We start from the raw sequence: 17,062 nt of genomic DNA on the forward strand, positions 1-17,062 counted from the left end.
TATGTATTTTATTCATTCATAAATGTTACCTCAATGAAAAGAAAGTGTATTGCTATGAAAGCCCATGTCTGCCACTTAAAAAAGAAAACTTAAGAAAATTACGCAATTCTAACCAAAATTGAAACATAAATAGAAAAATTTCAAGACAAATTTATAGAGAATGAGCTTGAAATTATGAGATATGAGCTTTTATGAGAAAATTATAAGCTCAAAACTTGAAACTGTGATAGAAAAAGTTAAACAGGGTGATAAAGTCATAGTTGTGAAATAGAAAGTCAAAAATATTAGATAGTTACTCATAATTATGAGTATTAAATAAAATTATCAAATAAGAAGTGGTAAGTTTGGAATAATAATACCAAATTACAATAAAGTCATGATTATGCAAAAAAAAAAAAAAAGTCAAAATAATGTAATCTTATAATGTAATGATTATGACTCACAAGCATAATTTCAGATATGGATTTTTTATTTTTTTAGTTATTTATCTATTAATTTATTATCTAGAATTAACTTACACTTTCTCTAAGTGGTGGAAAATAGCTTCTAAAGAAATGGGTTTCCATGATTAATCTTTTGTCATACATTTTACCTTTGAAATTAAAAAATATATATATTTTGTTTTCTTAAATAGTTTTTAGGTTTACGGTAAAACTGTATGCTTTAAATAGTATACAGTCAAAGTCTGTCATTTTAACTTCGTTACATAGACTTTGGAAAATGTGGTCTGTTCATTACATAGTCTGACGACATCAAACGCGGAAACCAATAAGGGCGCGTTTGCGTTCCCGACGTCAGCACGTCGCTGCACGTAAGGAAGTTCGTGACAGTTCAGCGCGCCAAATCGACAGAAGCCACAAAGAGAGACTATACCATAAGACTTGTCCAACATTTGCTCAGTAAAACAACAAACCTGAGCTGTAAACTTTGTCAGGACATTCAAGAGAAAGCACTGTACCCAGTGTTTCCTGTTTTAACGTGGTAAAATCCTGAAGGATGGGTTTGCTCGAACGGTGTCAGGAGCTCTTCAAGACCCAAAACCTGTACGAGGTGCTGGGCATAAACAAAGAGGCATCCGAGGCAGACATCCGGAGGAGCTACTACAAAGTGTCGCTCAAAGTCCACCCTGACCGGGCTCCTGAAGACGCACAGGCCACAGAGAAGTTCCAGGTGAGCTCTGCTCGCTGCAAAACGGACAATACGCAGTAGCTAGCTGTAGCAGCTAGCTAACACAGCTAATAAATGTCACATAAGACACCCCCTCTTTCTCCTCCTGTGTTTTGGTTTACGAGTAAATGCAAGTAATATGATTGAGGCGACGTCACGTGTAGATGTTGAGGTTGTTTTGAAAGTCGTTAATCTGATTTTTGCAACGTCAGAGTATCGTCCTATTTGTAGGCAGGCGCAAAACAGACGCCTTGTGTGAAACATATCATCACTAGGACCTATAAAACTTTTATTTGAATGTATATTTAAGTAAATTCCCAAATATATCGGAAAACGATTCCCAGGAAACGGGATATTCAAACCTTATATGTAACAGCAATGGGATTTCACACGTGTGCCACCTGTTATATCAGCTACATATATCTGAAACCTGTTCAGGATTTTGATTGAAACTATCAAAAGATCAAATATCAAATGAACATTTATGTCTTTTTGACTGAAGAACCAATCTATCTGTTTTGTTTTGTTTTTTGATAATTCCACATTTAAACATTAAGAGGTACTTGATTTTTGTGAATGCACCGTTTCCCATGAAGTGCTGGTACAGCTATCATAGTTTTAAACTGGTTGAGAAAATCTGACTATTGTTGTCTTTAGCCTACTGCAGTCCATGTGGTCATTTTCTGTAAGAGTGTAGATGTGTTCAGAAGTGGATTTAAATGGTCTTTTTCTCCTTCAGGTGTTGGGAAAACTGTATGCAGTGCTGAGCGATAAAGAGCAGAGAGCTGTGTATGATGAGCAGGGGGTGGTGGATGAAGAGTCTGATGTCCTGAGTCAAGACCGCTGCTGGGAAGACTACTGGAGGCTGCTTTTCCCAAAAGTACTGGAGCACAGCAGTTATTTCCTTGTTTTTTTTATTGTTGTGATCTAATAATGAGTCATTTATTGCCTTGAGTAGCATTGGATGATGTTACAGCTGTAATGAGTCACTTCTATTCCTAAAATTGTGTTTATGTTGATTTATTTACAACACTATATATTCATTGACAAATGGAATACATAAAATATGAAAAAATACTATTTATTTATAAAATTTTATTCATTCAATGTATTTAAGTCTTGAATACCTGATTGTTTTGTCCATCCTTGTCCTAGATCACGGTCCAAGACATCCTTGAGTTTGAAAAGAAATATAAAGGTGGTGATGAGGAGCGACAGGATTTGATCCAGCTGTACATGCAGCACAAGGGAGACATGGATGCCATCACAGCCTCGGCTCTTTGCTGCTCCCAGGAAGACGAGCCCAGGATCTGCAGCATCATCCAGGCTGCCATTGACAGCGGAGACGTTGAGGCATTCCCTGCGTTCACTCAAGAGAATGAAAAGAAGAAGCGGGCTCGTAGGAAGAGGGTAAGAAATGTCTTATGTTGTTATTTATTTTGAATTTTCACCCACAAGAATTCAATAAAATTGTTATAATTGATCCTCAAGGCTGACAGAGAGCGAAAAGAAGCAGAGGAAATGCAGAAAGAGATGGGGCTCGGGGATGAAGATGACAGTCTTGTGATGATGCTTAAGGTAAAAAGGACTTCACTTTGCACATTTATGAAATTATCATTTTCTCTAAACCATCATTTCTTTTTGTTTGTTTTTTTTTTCAGCAAAGACAGCAGTCAAGAGAGAAGAATTTTAACAGTTTTCTGTCTGATCTTGAAGCAAAATACTCAAAGAAAAGTGAGAAATCTCAAAAAGGGAAAAAGGCAAAAAAATGAACAGCAAACAGGGTTTGGTGTCATAGACAAAATGTACATATATCCTCATGATTTCATAAACCTTTTTGGGTTAATAGACCATCCTGCTTTTTAGTCACACCTGCCTTCCTGAAATTTTCCTTTAACTGCCCTGAGTAGTTTTTTGTGGCACCTAAAATCAGTGTTAATGCATCTTTAAATTGTTTTTGTATGTTGTTGCCTTGTTAAACACAAATAAATTCATATTTATACATCATTTGTACACTAAATTTTATTCTTTTGTGGAAAACAGAATAAAAGAATGCATTGGAGAAAAGATGATGTTCAAGCTTTGTCACCTCTGCAACATGGCTGTCTTATAAGTTATTCTATAAAGAGAGGGGAAACGTACCCTGATGTTTCCTCTCAGAGCAACCCTGCTTTTCTCAGGTAAACAGGAAAATAACCTGACATTACTCTGTATCTACAGGATGACTCAACCTCTTATTTACAGCTCCAAACAACTGCCTATTTTATGCATGAGTGTATAAGAGGGGTAGTGGTAAATACTGTAGACTGCAGTGCTGATACAGCTACCATACTCCCTCATATGCATTTGATTTTAACTGGCTTTTAATTGAGAAAAAGGCAACCAAAATTTTGCAAGGTGTTGTCTCTTTTTGTCCCTTTGTACAGTTGCATGCAACAAAAGGCTCTGTTCCAGTTAATTTGTATTTGCACAGCTTTTATGAATATGTGTGTCCCTATAAAAGATACAGTACCGAACCCTTTGATGTAATATCAAAGAGAGGAAAAAGTGCTTGTTATCATTTGTATCCCTGTCTGGGTGGATGTGTTATTCTCTGCATAGGCATTTTATGGGTACCACACACCACAGAGGATAATATACAGTACATTCATATATAAATAGATAAATACACATTCAAATCATACATACATGATACCAACATCCACCCTAAAGTTCATACTGTACATGATAGTGGAGTGAGTTACATGACAGTTATTTGGCAGCCAGATTAGCTGATTTCTGAAATACAAAAACACTCCTAACAAAAACCGCACCAAAGCAGCATGATGTGAAAAATCTGCTACTCTTGTAAAACAAAATAAAAAGTTCAGTGGGCACAGATTTTGCAGAGCGTATTACTTTGTGGTGCTGTTTAGTGGTGACTGGCTGGCGAGTCAGGAGATTGGAGACGAACTACAAACCCGGTCTTTTTGCCCTTGATGAGATTCCTCCCCGGGAGTAAGAGCGAGGGGGGACAGCAGACACAGGCACCAGTGGAGCTACAGGATTAAAAAAAATATCTCTTTCATTTGTAATTTATCTCAGATCAAGTCTGGCAAAGGTTCAACAGCTACTTTAATCTACTCACCTGGGACAGGGGCTTGTGGGTCTGGCTCCTCTTCATCTTTGATGGGCAAATGCCCCAAAGGATGATGGGAAAATGAGTCCAAGAAAGATGAGCTGCTGATGCCAAGACTGATGCCAGTCACACCAATTCCAAGAGCATCTGGTGGAATGAATGTAAGAGTATAATGTTTGATGTGAAAGTACTTCAAGTCATAAAATTCATGTGGCACAGAGCTTGTAGAGTAGACAAAAAACAATACAACCCGAACCAAGCAGAGAAAGAATTAGGCCCTCGTATTCAGGTTTTGTTGTGACTGTTAAGTAGCTTGATTTATTTCAATAATATTCACACTGAGTTAGCTGTTAAGAGGAGTTGATTGATTAGCTCAAAATTATGGATAGGGACTGAATATAAGGTGCAACTGAAAGATAGGTGGTTTAAAAAAAAAACAAATATTTAAAATAAGTTTAAATTCATCAGGAAATTACAATAATTTTTTGTATCCTAATGAATGAAAGTCAACAAAGCCGATAAATATGGACTTACAGAGGATTGTGATAGAAGTCCTCTGATTGCATTGTCAGCTGTGAGGACTTCTATAAAGAGGTGTGTGCATTTCTTAATCATGCCCAATCAGTTTGTTTTACTACATGTGGACCCCAGTCAAGATGTAGAAACATCTCAGCAAACACCAAGAGAAAGAAGACATGCGCTAAATTTCAACTGTTTTTGCAAAGAGTCTGAATACTTATGTCAGTGTGATATTTAAAGTTTTTATTTTTCATAAATATGCAGAATTTCTAAAATTCTGTTTTCATTTTGTCACGATGGGGCACTGAATGTAAATTAATGAGAATAAAAATGTTTTTTTTTTACTGTAGCATCAGGCTGCAACATAACAGAATTGAAAAAAGTGAATACTTCCTGAATGCACTGTAAGTATTGGATAAACACAGAAAAAATCCTTAATCCCAAATATCCTTAATTCAATAACACATCTATCTGTACTACAGTAGTGTAGGATGTAGGTGCATGAAAACATGTTTTGGATGTGTTATTTATGAAGCTATACTCGTGGTAATCTAAATGGCTTATGTAAAACGTTTGACGTAAAAGATAAAAAGAGCCCTTTTATTTTACAGTAACAGCTTTTTGGACGTTTTATCTCCTTCTTTTTTTCAAATTAACTTTACAAATTGAATTTCTGACCTGTGCCCACAGATGCTCTGCCTGGCCGTCCCTGCCCGATGTTGTCCAGTACTGTGAAGGAGCGATGGTAAGGAGTGTCCGACTGAAAACAAAATGAATAGTCATATAAACAGTCTCTGACTCTCCAACCACTGGGTCTTTATGATATTTTTCCACTGAAAGCACAAGATGATCAACTAGTCACTATATGTTTAGAGATGTAGATGTTTCTGTGATGACTGAAAGCATCATACTCTGTAGGTGTGCGTGGTGTTGGGGCGAGAGAAGGCGTCCAGCAGGTGGTGACGGTCCCTTGGTATTGAACTGCCAGCTTTATCGTTTATAGCACTGTGGGCGCGACTGGATGTGCCTTTTTGGCGCTGTTTGAATAAAAATGTGAAAATCACAAACCCTTTAAATTGTTTGAAATGTCAACATTTCTTCTATTCTCACACTCATGAGCTGTATTGAGTGTTACATGGTCAGTCTGGCTGTGTTTCAGTGGTGTTATACTCCACCTGTACAGGTTTGGTTCGCTGCAGTGACTGAGACGACTCGGGGTCTCCAGCGCTAATGGGGGGTAGGAGTGTGTTTCTCCTTAGTGGAGACAGCGGGGATGTCAGGTGGTTGCTGGCTGTGGTTCTGTAGAAAACACACCCACACAAAAACTCAAATAAACACAGAACCTATAGATGGATGGATTCTTCTGTGTTGTGTTTAAGGCACTAACATTCACTTCTTTTTTAAAAGGCAGTGGGAGATGTGAAAATTCACAGCTTTGGTGTTAGGATAGAGTTCGAATTTTCCTCTAGGGAAGCTGCAGATATGTTTTTCACTTCATTTTGCAGCACATTTTAAATATTCACAGATTCCTGGATCCTTGGTAGCTCCAGAAACTGAGACCATCTGAGAAACTACTACTTGATAGTAAAAAATTTCTTTTAAAATCATTAGTTTTGAAATCAAGGTCACGTAGGACAAAATATCACTTCAGAAACATTTGAGTACATTTGATTTTTCTTTCAAAAGGAACTTTTGTTTAAAATAAGCTGTAATCTGTTGCGTTTGTGTCTGTCTCCTTCAGTTCTTTAGTTCCACTGAAATAAAAGCCTTCAAAGAATAGAAGAAAGCCCCTATGAGACAAACAAAAGACAAACCTCTCGAGTCTGAAAGTACCTTTGTTGGTAGGATTAAGGTTACATAAAGAACATTATCTGAAGATGGGTTTTTTTTTCCTCAGTACGGGAACAAATAATTTTGCCTATATGCAATAAAGGGTTTAAGTTATCTCACTATTGGTGAGGAGAAATAAGGATGCATGGCATTGCTTTTGTGCCAATACGCTGATATTTCTAAATCATTTTAGCCAGTACCAATAGAGTTTAAGGACAATCAAAGAAACAAACTTCTGTCCTTAAAACACACTGTCAAGTTTAAGACATAAGACATTAGGAAAAAGACTTCAGCTGGAATAGAGCTTTTGGTCCTGCTTAAAACCTCACTTAACTTATACGTAGATACAGCTGAGAGACTTATGTTCGCTTTTATCACCAACAGACTAGATTACTGTAATGCTCTCCTCTCTGGTCTACCAAAGAATACAATAAATCAGCTCCAGGTCGTCCAAAATTGTGCAGCAAGAGTACTGACGAAGACCAGAAGAAGAGCACACATTACACCTATCTTAAAGTCCTTGCACTGGTTGCCTGTTAGTTTCTGTATCGATTTTAAGATTATTTTATTAGTTTTTAAAGCACTACATGGCCTAGCTCCAGACTATCCTTTAGAGATGGTTTTAGTCTGTGAACCAGGACGGCCCCCAGATCCTCTGGTTCTTCCTTTTTGGCTGTTCCACAGAGTAGACGTAAAAAGTATAGTGATTCTTCATTCTGCTTTTACACTCTAAGATGGTGGAACAGCCTGCAAGAGGATCAGAGGAGCTGAGAAAATTAATATTTTTAAACGCAAGCTGAAAACTCATTTCTTCAGTCTGGCTTTAATTTAATACTTTATGATTTTATGAATATAAGTGCAATCACAATCATTGATCTGTTTCATCATATTTCATATTTTATTCACAATTAAATTCTTAATTTAGAGTATTAAGCTTTTATTAAACTCTAGTTATGATAATCTATTTGTTACATCCAATTTTATAGGATTTAAGTTATTTGGAATGTTAAATCTTTTATCATTGTTTTATTTTATTTATTTTTTACTAATTTTACTGTTTATTTTATAAATTATTTCCTTTATTGCTCAATCTTTTATCTATGTCTCGTTTAATCGTCTATCTTTTTAATTATTTTATTGAATTCATTTTGTGTGCATTAGTCTCTAAACCCTTTTTACCATTTCACCCTTCTGTCAATCACATATGTGCTCTCCTGTGAAGCACTTTGAACTGCAGTTGAATTTGTTTGAATGGTGCTATATATATAAAGTTTGACTGATTGATATTTACAGCCAGAATAGACTGATATTTACAGACACCAAATTGGTTGTAAGTATCAGCTGAAAATGTCATATCTACCAATACCAGTAATTTACATTTTAAGCTAATATTTGCTGATACTAATACAGTGTTAATTTATTCAACTAAAAGATGACTAAAGATTTAGCCAATTACCATTTAAGACTAACTAAAATAGATCTGTGGTGATAAAAACTGATGAAAAGTAGGTTTAATTTTTAAGTAAGAGACCTTAATGTTAATTTTGGACTGTTGGACATTTACAATCAATGATATTTCTCCCCTATGAATAGAAGGTATGTCAGTATTGTCATCACTGTGTATTAAATCAATTAAAGAATTGATGGTGCTTTAATATTTATACGTTTTTTACATTTATATTGACTTTATAGTTTGCCTGATTAAATTAGTTCAAAGAGAATAAACCTGTGAGTAAAAGTCAGGACTAAAGTGCAAGGAATTTTTATTGACTAAAAACTGTTAAGGGTACTACAATGTGACTGAAACCAAAGAACATTTTAATCTAAAGACTAAGACTAAATTTAAAGTGGTTGCAAAAATTAACACAGTACCAATATCATGCCGATAATATTTAAAAAAAATAAAGCAGAAATTCACCTTCTACCTTCAAACATTGCAGTTTTGCAAGATCATTAAATAACATATCACAAAATCTGAATAAGTAGTTGGCATTTAAGACCATGCTAAGGTAACTTGCATAATTAATATATCTATTCACCGCAAATTGGCACTACTCTCAACTCTTCTTTTTTAAGATTATCTTTTGGGCTTTTTTCCTTTATTTTTGATAGGACAGCTGAAGAGAGAGAGGAAATATTGGGAGACAGGCTGGGGGGAAGACGTGCACTAAGACCAGGAATCTATCCCGGGACCAGTGTGTTGAGGACTATAGCCTCTGTCTATGGGTGCCTACTCTACCCACTGAGCCAAACCTGCACCTGTCACACTTTATCTTTTAAATCACTGTCCAAAATTGTCATCTGATGGCTTTGGCCAATGTCCTTCACTTTATCTTCATTCTTATGAAGGTTACTAAACACAAGACATTAGTGCCCTAATCATGGATAAGCACTCAATGAAAAGAAACCCTTAGACCCAATTGTGCCATTTTTACTGGCCTCCACAACTCCACCAAAAGGCAGCAGAAACCAGAACATCACCAGAGTTTTCAACTGGAAATGTCACTTCATCTGTGTTTTGGACAAATAGTTCTACGATACTTCCAGAAGGACAGACAGGGAGCCCCAGCATCCCAGAGCAACCCCACTCCATGTCAGTTCTCACTGCCCTCTATTCAGACGTTCTTTGTCTTACCCACCCTACCACATGGCCATCACAGCTCAAACAGACCCATGTTCCAGATACACAAGTTTCAGATATGACAATGCTAACATGGCCCTCCTCGCCACCATTAACAAAGTGCAACTACTCCTGGTGCCATTTTCATTAAACATGAAAAAAAAAAAGGCAAACAGGACAAAAAATGGAGGAAAATGCTTACGAGTAGGATGGGGAAGTAGAGCCAGGGTGTCAAATCAGATGGGAAATCTGTCTGAATGGCTTTATTTTTTAAATTAAAACATGGGTATTTGGAACCATAGGTTCAATAATTGTATCATGTCAAAGTTTGGACAATAATATATTGCAAAATCATAATAACCTCACTAGAAATATGTTACTGCTTGGTAGTTTAATGTTTACATAAATTGCAATGTAGAAAAAAGGTGTACTTTTAAGAGCAGCTATTTCTTCACCAGGCATGGAAACTTCCTGAAGTTGAGCCTCAGTATAACAAAAAAGTAACAATAACATTAAACCTTACTTCTTCAAATGCTTTCCCCTCATTTTACTCTGCATGCACACACTGAGAATACTATAGCTAATGAATTTTAGGGAAGACTTTATACTCTACATAAAAGGAACATACTATACCATTACTCTGTCACTTCAAGTTCATGAGAAGTTCACCTGTGAAGTTAGTTCATATATGACACTTCTGTCATAATTCTGCTGCTGCACATAGCCATGAGACGCAAGCTGAAAAGGATTCTGTTTTCAAAGTTATCTAGCTCTGCCTGAAGGAAAACTCAGAGACCGCAGGGACAATAAGAGAGAATTAAAGAAGACTTGTGCTTAGGTGGAGGTAGCAGGGGTTTTGATGTTGCTAAAACTCACAGGCGTGTCCCACGGACGACCTCATCCATGGATCCTGCTGCGATAGACTGACTCGGGCTGGAAACGAGCGGCTGTAGGTTTCGTGGATGAGGGTTCCTGCGTTGGGCAGACAGCGCCAGGCGGGACAGTGAAGAAGTGCTCTGCTCCAGGGTTCTGCGAGGGCGGGGTTTGTTAGAGGGGCCAACGCTGGAGCCAGGTCTATGGGATAGCCGATCCTCTGGCTCCCTGTTTGGGGAAAAAAAAAGGAACACAATGGATGAAGGGTGCATTTCCAGCAGCTGCCAAATGACTGTGTGCTTGGCCAATCAAGGTGTTGAGACTGGGACAAAAACATTGCAATCATGAGGTGATGTTCCTCTTGTTATGCAAAATATGTTCACCTATCAATGGAGAACAAGAACAAAAAGACATCCATGCCACTTTTTGTCCCATTTAAGGATTTAAATCATGCATTGGCAATGCACAAGTGTATGGTGGATGTGATTTTGCATGTTTTGGCAGCAGTGTAAAATGCATCCATACTGGTTTCTGTCTAAAACTCCCAGGTTCCTCTGTTGCAGGGGGATGCTGTGGATCATGATGAGGTCATTCAGGTTGTGCTGGGTCGCTGTTGCTCCTACTGGGACCCGTCCAGCCTTAGGATAAGAATGGTGAGAGAGAAAGTGATGGAACAGGAGGGAAAGGTGAAGTCAGGATTAAAGAGATGTCAAATACTGGTGAACATCAGCTTCCACTGGCCTGATAAATTCATTCCATATTCAAAACACAGCTTACTGTCACTTATATTATTCAACATGCAATCATGAGACCCCACATTAGCTAATCCACCAACAAAAAATATCATTTTAAATGCAACAAAGGCCATAACTAGCAAAAAAGCATTCAAATATTCCTGCTGTAAAAGAGAGAAAAGTTCTAAAGAAGAATAAAGTAAAATATTCAAAGTAATAGTGATGATGCAATGGTGTTAATCAACAGGCAAAAGCACATTTATTCTACAGATCGAGATAATGAGCTGCGATGGATGGCGAACATTCCAAAAACACGCCACCATTTTGGCTCTTAATGAGGGAGTTACATACACTGGAAGGTCTTTTCTGCTTTTTGGATTTCCGTCTGGACTTGTGCTTTGAGCCCCTTGACTTTGTGTTCTTTAGGAGGGAGAAAAGGGTGAGAGCAAAGGAAAACAGAGTTAAGAAAAAGTCAAGATAAAGAAGGAACAAAATGAAAGGAAATAGACTCAAATAAGGAGAGGTATAGGAAATAAATTTGGGAGTTGAAGGATAGAGAGTGGAGAGGGAAGGAAAGAAAACAGTGGTACAAGTTAATGAACTGGAGGCATCAAAAGACTGGAAGTGCAACAAGCAGAAGGAGTGAAAAAGGGTGGCAATCAGGTGTGGACTGTGGAACAGTTAGAGATGCTGACCAAATGTTAATTAGTCCTCTTGAGGTGAAAATAATTCAGTTTTAACTTGACTTGTTTCAAACAATATATTGTTTCAAATGCTATTGTAAAATCCCCATACATTTACCCAATTAAAGTCACTATAAAGTTAAAAAAAAAAGCTGTAAGTTAGGTTTGTTGCTTTACACTAGAAATACACTGGTTTACAGCCTGGTTCAAAAATACCAAACGTGTCTCATTAGCTAGCGTCTTATTGTGCTCTCACTGTGCGGGGGTGAATTTTTTTGTACCACGGTCATTTAGATTATATTTAGCATAAACCTCACTTCATGCTGATTGGTGCGTCTCATTTGATTGACAGATAGCTCGACAGGCAGAGGCTACGTTTCTGTCAACCAGAATGCTAGCTTGCTAGCGGACAGGAGGTCGCACTTAGTGGGCAGGCCATTAGGTTGATCCAAAGTTCGGTTGAGACTGTAATTTCAATATGGAAGCCTCCGTGGATTGGCATCAAGAGCTGTTTGAGCCCGCCTATTGAAAGCAGACGGCTGACATCACACAGGGTTTGTCCAATTCTTTCTACAGTCTATGGTTACAACTCTCTTTTTTAAGCCACCAGAGTTATTTTACACTGCTATACTGTTATTTTAGCTTTATTTTATGTATAAAATAAAACTATTAGAGTCTAAACAGAAATACCCAATGGATATGTTCAACAGAAAAAAAATGTATTTGAGCTTTAAATAAACATCCTAAGCTAAAATTTAAACACTCTCTGCCTCCCTGTTCCCCCTTGGACCACTGACCTGGAACTGCAGGCCAGCTGTGAGGGGGGGCACCCTGCTCTGGCCTTGTTTAGGCAGCATTGTGGGCAGCATGGAGAGCAACATGAAGGGATTCTGGGAGTCCTGCTGCACTGGGCTCAAGTTCCCGGAAACCTTTTCATCATCTAGAAGAAGAAAGATTGAACACTCCAATCGCTGTGTTTATAAACCACAATCCGATGATTTAAAAAAAAAAAAAAAGTTGATGAAATCATCTCTACTTGAGGTGCAGCTTTCCCAGTGCCGTTGAACCAGCTCTTTCATCCAGCCAACCAGATGCCGCCACACATCATCAAACAGCAAGTCGAGTATGGCTTGACGGCGGCACCGGTATGGTGAAACAGGGGGCAGGCAGTGATGTCTCTGACCAGACCCAGAACCATTCTGCTCCCCCTCGTCCTCCCTGTAGAAGAGACAGATAAAAAACATCACTTAAACAGAGCTGAAAGCAGCTCAGGTTAAGCTTTATCTGGGATGGAACAAAACCGTGTGGCTTTAGAAAGTGAGTTACTCACAAATCCCTGCTATCAAAAGCAAGGTACTCCTCCATCTGACCCTCTATTTCAATCACTCTTGGCTTTTCGTGGCTGCTGGAGGCTTCAGGAGGCTCATCATACTCAGCCGAGGAGGACTTAGTGAGTGCAGCTCTCCTGCCTTGCACATTCAACCTGTGCCCAAGAAGAGGGAACGCATAGTTAAGCATCCTTAACTATACACAGCATGTTCAAAGAAACATGCAACACGCAAGCTAAATGTTTACATTACACAATAAATTAGCTGAAATCCATCTACAGACGAAAATCAAGGAAATTCTCTTCACATTTTTCAGTCAAATCCATTATGTCCACTCAGTTTTTATATTAGCGATCAGACATTATCACTGCCTTGTTCGAATCAGTCTACCGTTAAACATGTCAGTCCAAGACTCCATCTCACAAGACCGTGACCCATAAACATCATTAACGAGCCAAAGCATCTAGGTCACAAAACCACAGACTCTTCTATAATTAATGCAACAACCCAGTCAACTGGACAGCCCACCAACCATCTTTCAAAAAGGAGATCTTTTTCAGCAAAATTCTCTAAATAATAACCATGCATAAAAAAGAGATTTATATAGAAGCCATAAGAGGACATGCATTTATACATGTTAGTGCACTATGCTGTTTCCTGTGATAGTGAGTCAATTTTTTGTTGCACTTCATCTGATCTTGACTTAACTGTTGTGATATCTTCAGATAGCATCAATGGTGATAGAGATTATTTCAGGTTTTTTTTTTTTTTTACTTCACTTCAATAAACATTTCTACATCTGTTTAGAAAAGTCAAAGACAATATACCTCACACCAGCTAAAATTAATTGAACAAGCAAATTTTTGTCTGTCTCGTCTTTGCCAGTGAGTCAGTGCAGTCAGGACTTACTCTGTGCTGGCCTTATCTTTCTCCAGGGACTTTCCACTGTGCTCTTTGCCTGCTGATGGGCTGCTGGCAGAGCTGCTTACCCCTGAAGAAGCATACCACTGGAAGCCCTCATCACTGGGACACACCAGCTGAGTCCCCAGAATCCTGACACACAAACAATGACAAAACAGGCAAAAAAATGTATGTTCATACAGGAATTTAGAAGTTTTTTATGATGTGCCTTTGCAATCAGTGTTGAGCTATGATCCCACTTCTACTCTGTTTAATCTGAAGTAAAAGGTTAGAAGGATGCTGTGAGTAAAACATACCGAAGATGAGGGAAACGTGTGGCCCACTGCTGACATTCATCCTGCAGCCCCTGGAGTATCCCTCCTCCGCTGCCTCTCCCCTCGTACAGCTCTTTGTCGATCTCCTCAAACATTTGCTGCACCTGCCGTGAAGCTGCTTTGTCAAACTCCTGTGGGACGAGAAAACAGAAGGAAACAGAAAAAAAGGGAAATCTAGTTATTCCTCTGTTGGTATACCTCAGTTTTATGACTGAAAGTCGGTCGGTTCCTCAGTTGCTGCTATCACAATACCATTCCCATATTTTAACTCACTGCAAGCTTCAACATGCATAGTAATTAGCTCCTACAGCCTTTTGGGAGGTGTGTGTTTGTGGTCTGATTGGACTGTCTTCTCTCATAACAAAAGAAGCTACTTTTTTCTGTAAATGAATCTTTTTTGCTGTAAAGGTAGCTTGAGGGCAATGTACTTGAAAAACCATTAGACCACAAAAAGTTTTGTAAGACTGGCTGAGGCTAGTTCATGGAAAAACCTCTCATGTGCAGCAGATGAGCTGCAGACAGAAACACCATCTACTGAAAAGTACTGTGACTTTTGTGCATCAGTCTGAGTCTTTTGACATATTTGATAAAAGGTGACACATTTTAGAAAGCATGTTGTATTTGACATTCATTCCAGCTTGAAGTGTATACATTGAGTTTCTTATTCCTGTCTGCTCAAGAAAAAAGAAAATAATGTCGGAAGAACAATGTTGAATGGCATTATCCCTTCACCTTTAGACATTTTTTTCGGAGGTAGACTTACATCATAGCCCCAGGAGAACACTGAGCTCCTCTCTGTAGAAATGCCAGTGCCCGTTGAGCTGTGGATGCCAGACCAGGACTGGCTGGAGTCTACTGAGATGACAGTGGGACAGTCGGAGTGACCCGAAGCAGCAGATGTGTCCGAGCTAAATGAAAAATTAAAAGGAAGTTGAAGATTTATTTACAATGCCATAGTTTTTTTTTATCATAGGAGACATATAGAAAACAATTCAGGTTTCCACAGCAAGCCCTAAATTTACAGGGTCTCTACTGTAGGACATCTCACTGGTAGCTTAACAGACATTATCATAGGCAAGGTTTCAAAGTGGAAAATAAAGGGCAAATGTCAAAGTAATTCAATATTCAAACAGCCTGCTTCATTACTTATTCTTTTAACTGCACATCTGAAGGAGGCAATGTGATATCAATTAATCCACTGCTTCTTGGTTTCTCATTTCAGATGGCGGTACTCTGAGAATCAACCATCCAATCAATATGGTGTAACATTACAAATCTCATGGGCAGGAGTATGTTTGTATGCTGGTTAGTAGTTTGATCTTTGCCTTTTATTTGCATTCTGCATTGCATTGCATTTTTTTTTTAATTTCTTGGTAAAGCACTTTGTGACTTTGATGTTCTTGAAAGGTGCTATATAAATAAACTTATTATTATTTTTTTTATGGTTTACTTGAAAAGCAATGGCTGTCTGTGTGTCAGATAACCAGGTTACCTGTTGTGTGCAGAGACAGCTTCCTGGAGGTCATGAAGGTAACGTGGAGGGGTTTGGTTATCATCTGCCTCCTCTGGGAGAGGGTGGTGGTCGAGGCTGCTTCGAGATAACCCACGACTACATGGAAACATGAAGAAAACTACATAATTTACCACGTCTTTATTATAATAGGGTACATAGTTTTTATTACTTTATAATGATTAACACTGGTCCATCATAATTGGCCACAAAAGAGAGCACGGTCTTTGTAGTGTCTTGAGATAATTTTGGTTATGAATTTGCGCTAAAGAAAGATCAATTGATTATTTCAGTAATTTCCACACTTAAATGTGTCTCAAATTGAGAGACATCACTGTCAAAGTTGTAATAATTCTCTGGCAACATGTTTCCAATGCATCTGTGCAACTAGGACACTATGCAGGTCTTTGTTTGTTAATCAAAGACCTGAAAATTACTTAGAATTGGGGGCCAAATTTTTGTTGGGAGTAACACAGAAAACAAGAATCAGCATTGTTTTACATTCACTAGTATCATATCAATTCTGGTTTGGTGACAACCCTTGTGTGGCCTCATTTAATCTTGATCATACTTCCCTTTGATACCCCCACAAAAAAGGCAATTATAATTTATTCTTCTGCTGACTAGACTTGAGACATGGCATAAGAAAACATAAAAATGTCCCTTCAAATATGGTGTCTTGGTATTTTACACTATTTTCGGACTGATCTAGACAGCAGGGCTTGATGTAACAGATGGACTGTCCGGATCAATAAAAATATTAGTTTACACTGTCATTTGATAGTGGTGAATTAGGCAATCACTCATATTTCCCCCAGAGCAGAACAACAACTTTAAGCCTCTAACATCTGGTAAAGCCTTGTGTACAGAGCTCAGATGCTAAAGTAGCTTCAGGCTTTATATCCTGTACTCACATCTCAAGTTTGTGCGATACGGGTCTTCTGTTGTATCGTGAAATCATCTCCTTTGTCTCCTTTTTATAGTCTCAAGCCCCCGTCTCTCAATCTAGTCTCCACATCCTGGACTCGCTGAGAACAGTTCAGACGGAGGGCTGGCATTTCCCCTAGAGTAGAGGCTCTAGTCCTCAAATATAAAACACCCTTACTGCAAGGAAGCCGGGTAGGGCTTTGGTTACTGATGCTAATGTTATTTCTAACTATTAAAGCTGACGTTAAGAGGAGACTAAACAAGCTAACTACTCAGATGCACGGAGAACATCAATAAGGAACGAATAGCATCGTAAAAGACATTCTGTTAGTCTGAACCTGCTACGCTAAATTTGCAAAATGCCCTGGAATTGCTATAAAACTTACAAACTGGTGTAAAGCATTACTTGAGCTAGCTAACGTCAACTTCGGGGATTTTATATGCTAACGCTAGCAGCACCAAAAACAATAACACGGCTGTCATGGATACGCAGCGTCTTAGCCCCGTGGTCTCATGGG

The 17,062-nt window shown here is 38.4% G+C and overlaps 2 protein-coding genes across 3 annotated transcripts; one reads left to right on the top strand and one right to left on the bottom strand.

The window, feature by feature from the left end:
- Positions 1-819: 819 nt before the first annotated feature.
- dnajc9 (DnaJ (Hsp40) homolog, subfamily C, member 9) lies at positions 820-3,174 on the top strand. Its single transcript, XM_041790210.1, has 5 exons — positions 820-1,170; positions 1,907-2,047; positions 2,323-2,577; positions 2,659-2,745; positions 2,829-3,174. The coding sequence occupies exons 1-5, from the start codon at positions 997-999 to the stop codon at positions 2,937-2,939; spliced, it is 768 nt and encodes a 255-aa protein (XP_041646144.1). The 5' UTR covers positions 820-996; the 3' UTR covers positions 2,940-3,174.
- Positions 3,175-3,625: 451 nt separating this feature from the next.
- On the bottom strand, positions 3,626-17,017 carry fam149b1 (family with sequence similarity 149 member B1). 2 transcript variants are annotated; one of them, XM_041790208.1, is made up of 16 exons: positions 16,532-17,017; positions 15,600-15,716; positions 14,871-15,015; positions 14,090-14,238; positions 13,782-13,925; positions 12,875-13,027; positions 12,581-12,762; positions 12,342-12,484; positions 11,213-11,281; positions 10,653-10,765; positions 10,131-10,355; positions 5,980-6,103; positions 5,716-5,841; positions 5,483-5,564; positions 4,295-4,432; positions 3,626-4,205 (listed from the first exon to the last, which is right to left on the bottom strand). In XM_041790208.1, the coding sequence occupies exons 1-16, from the start codon at positions 16,576-16,578 to the stop codon at positions 4,120-4,122; spliced, it is 2,043 nt and encodes a 680-aa protein (XP_041646142.1). In that variant the 5' UTR covers positions 16,579-17,017; the 3' UTR covers positions 3,626-4,119. The 2 variants fall into 2 exon arrangements, with proteins under 2 accessions (XP_041646142.1, XP_041646143.1); XM_041790209.1 differs by lacking the exon at positions 11,213-11,281.
- Between the last annotated feature and the right edge of the window lie 45 nt (positions 17,018-17,062).

This window comes from Cheilinus undulatus, linkage group 6 (assembly GCF_018320785.1).
Source record: "Cheilinus undulatus linkage group 6, ASM1832078v1, whole genome shotgun sequence".
NCBI lineage: Eukaryota > Metazoa > Chordata > Actinopteri > Labriformes > Labridae > Cheilinus > Cheilinus undulatus.

Coding starts and splice junctions, on each gene's coding strand:
- dnajc9 (XM_041790210.1), top strand. CDS start 997: ATGGGTTTGCTCGAACGGTGTCAGGAGCTCTTCAAGACCCAAAACCTG. Junction 1,171..1,906: donor AGGCCACAGAGAAGTTCCAG/GTGAGCTCTGCT, acceptor TTTCTCCTTCAG/GTGTTGGGAAAACTGTATGC. Junction 2,048..2,322: donor GGAGGCTGCTTTTCCCAAAA/GTACTGGAGCAC, acceptor TCCTTGTCCTAG/ATCACGGTCCAAGACATCCT.
- fam149b1 (XM_041790208.1), bottom strand. CDS start 16,578: ATGATTTCACGATACAACAGAAGACCCGTATCGCACAAACTTGAGAT. Junction 12,485..12,580: donor CTGGGAAAGCTGCACCTCAA/GTAGAGATGATT, acceptor TTCTTCTTCTAG/ATGATGAAAAGGTTTCCGGG. Junction 11,282..12,341: donor CAGCTGGCCTGCAGTTCCAG/GTCAGTGGTCCA, acceptor TCCCTCCTAAAG/AACACAAAGTCAAGGGGCTC.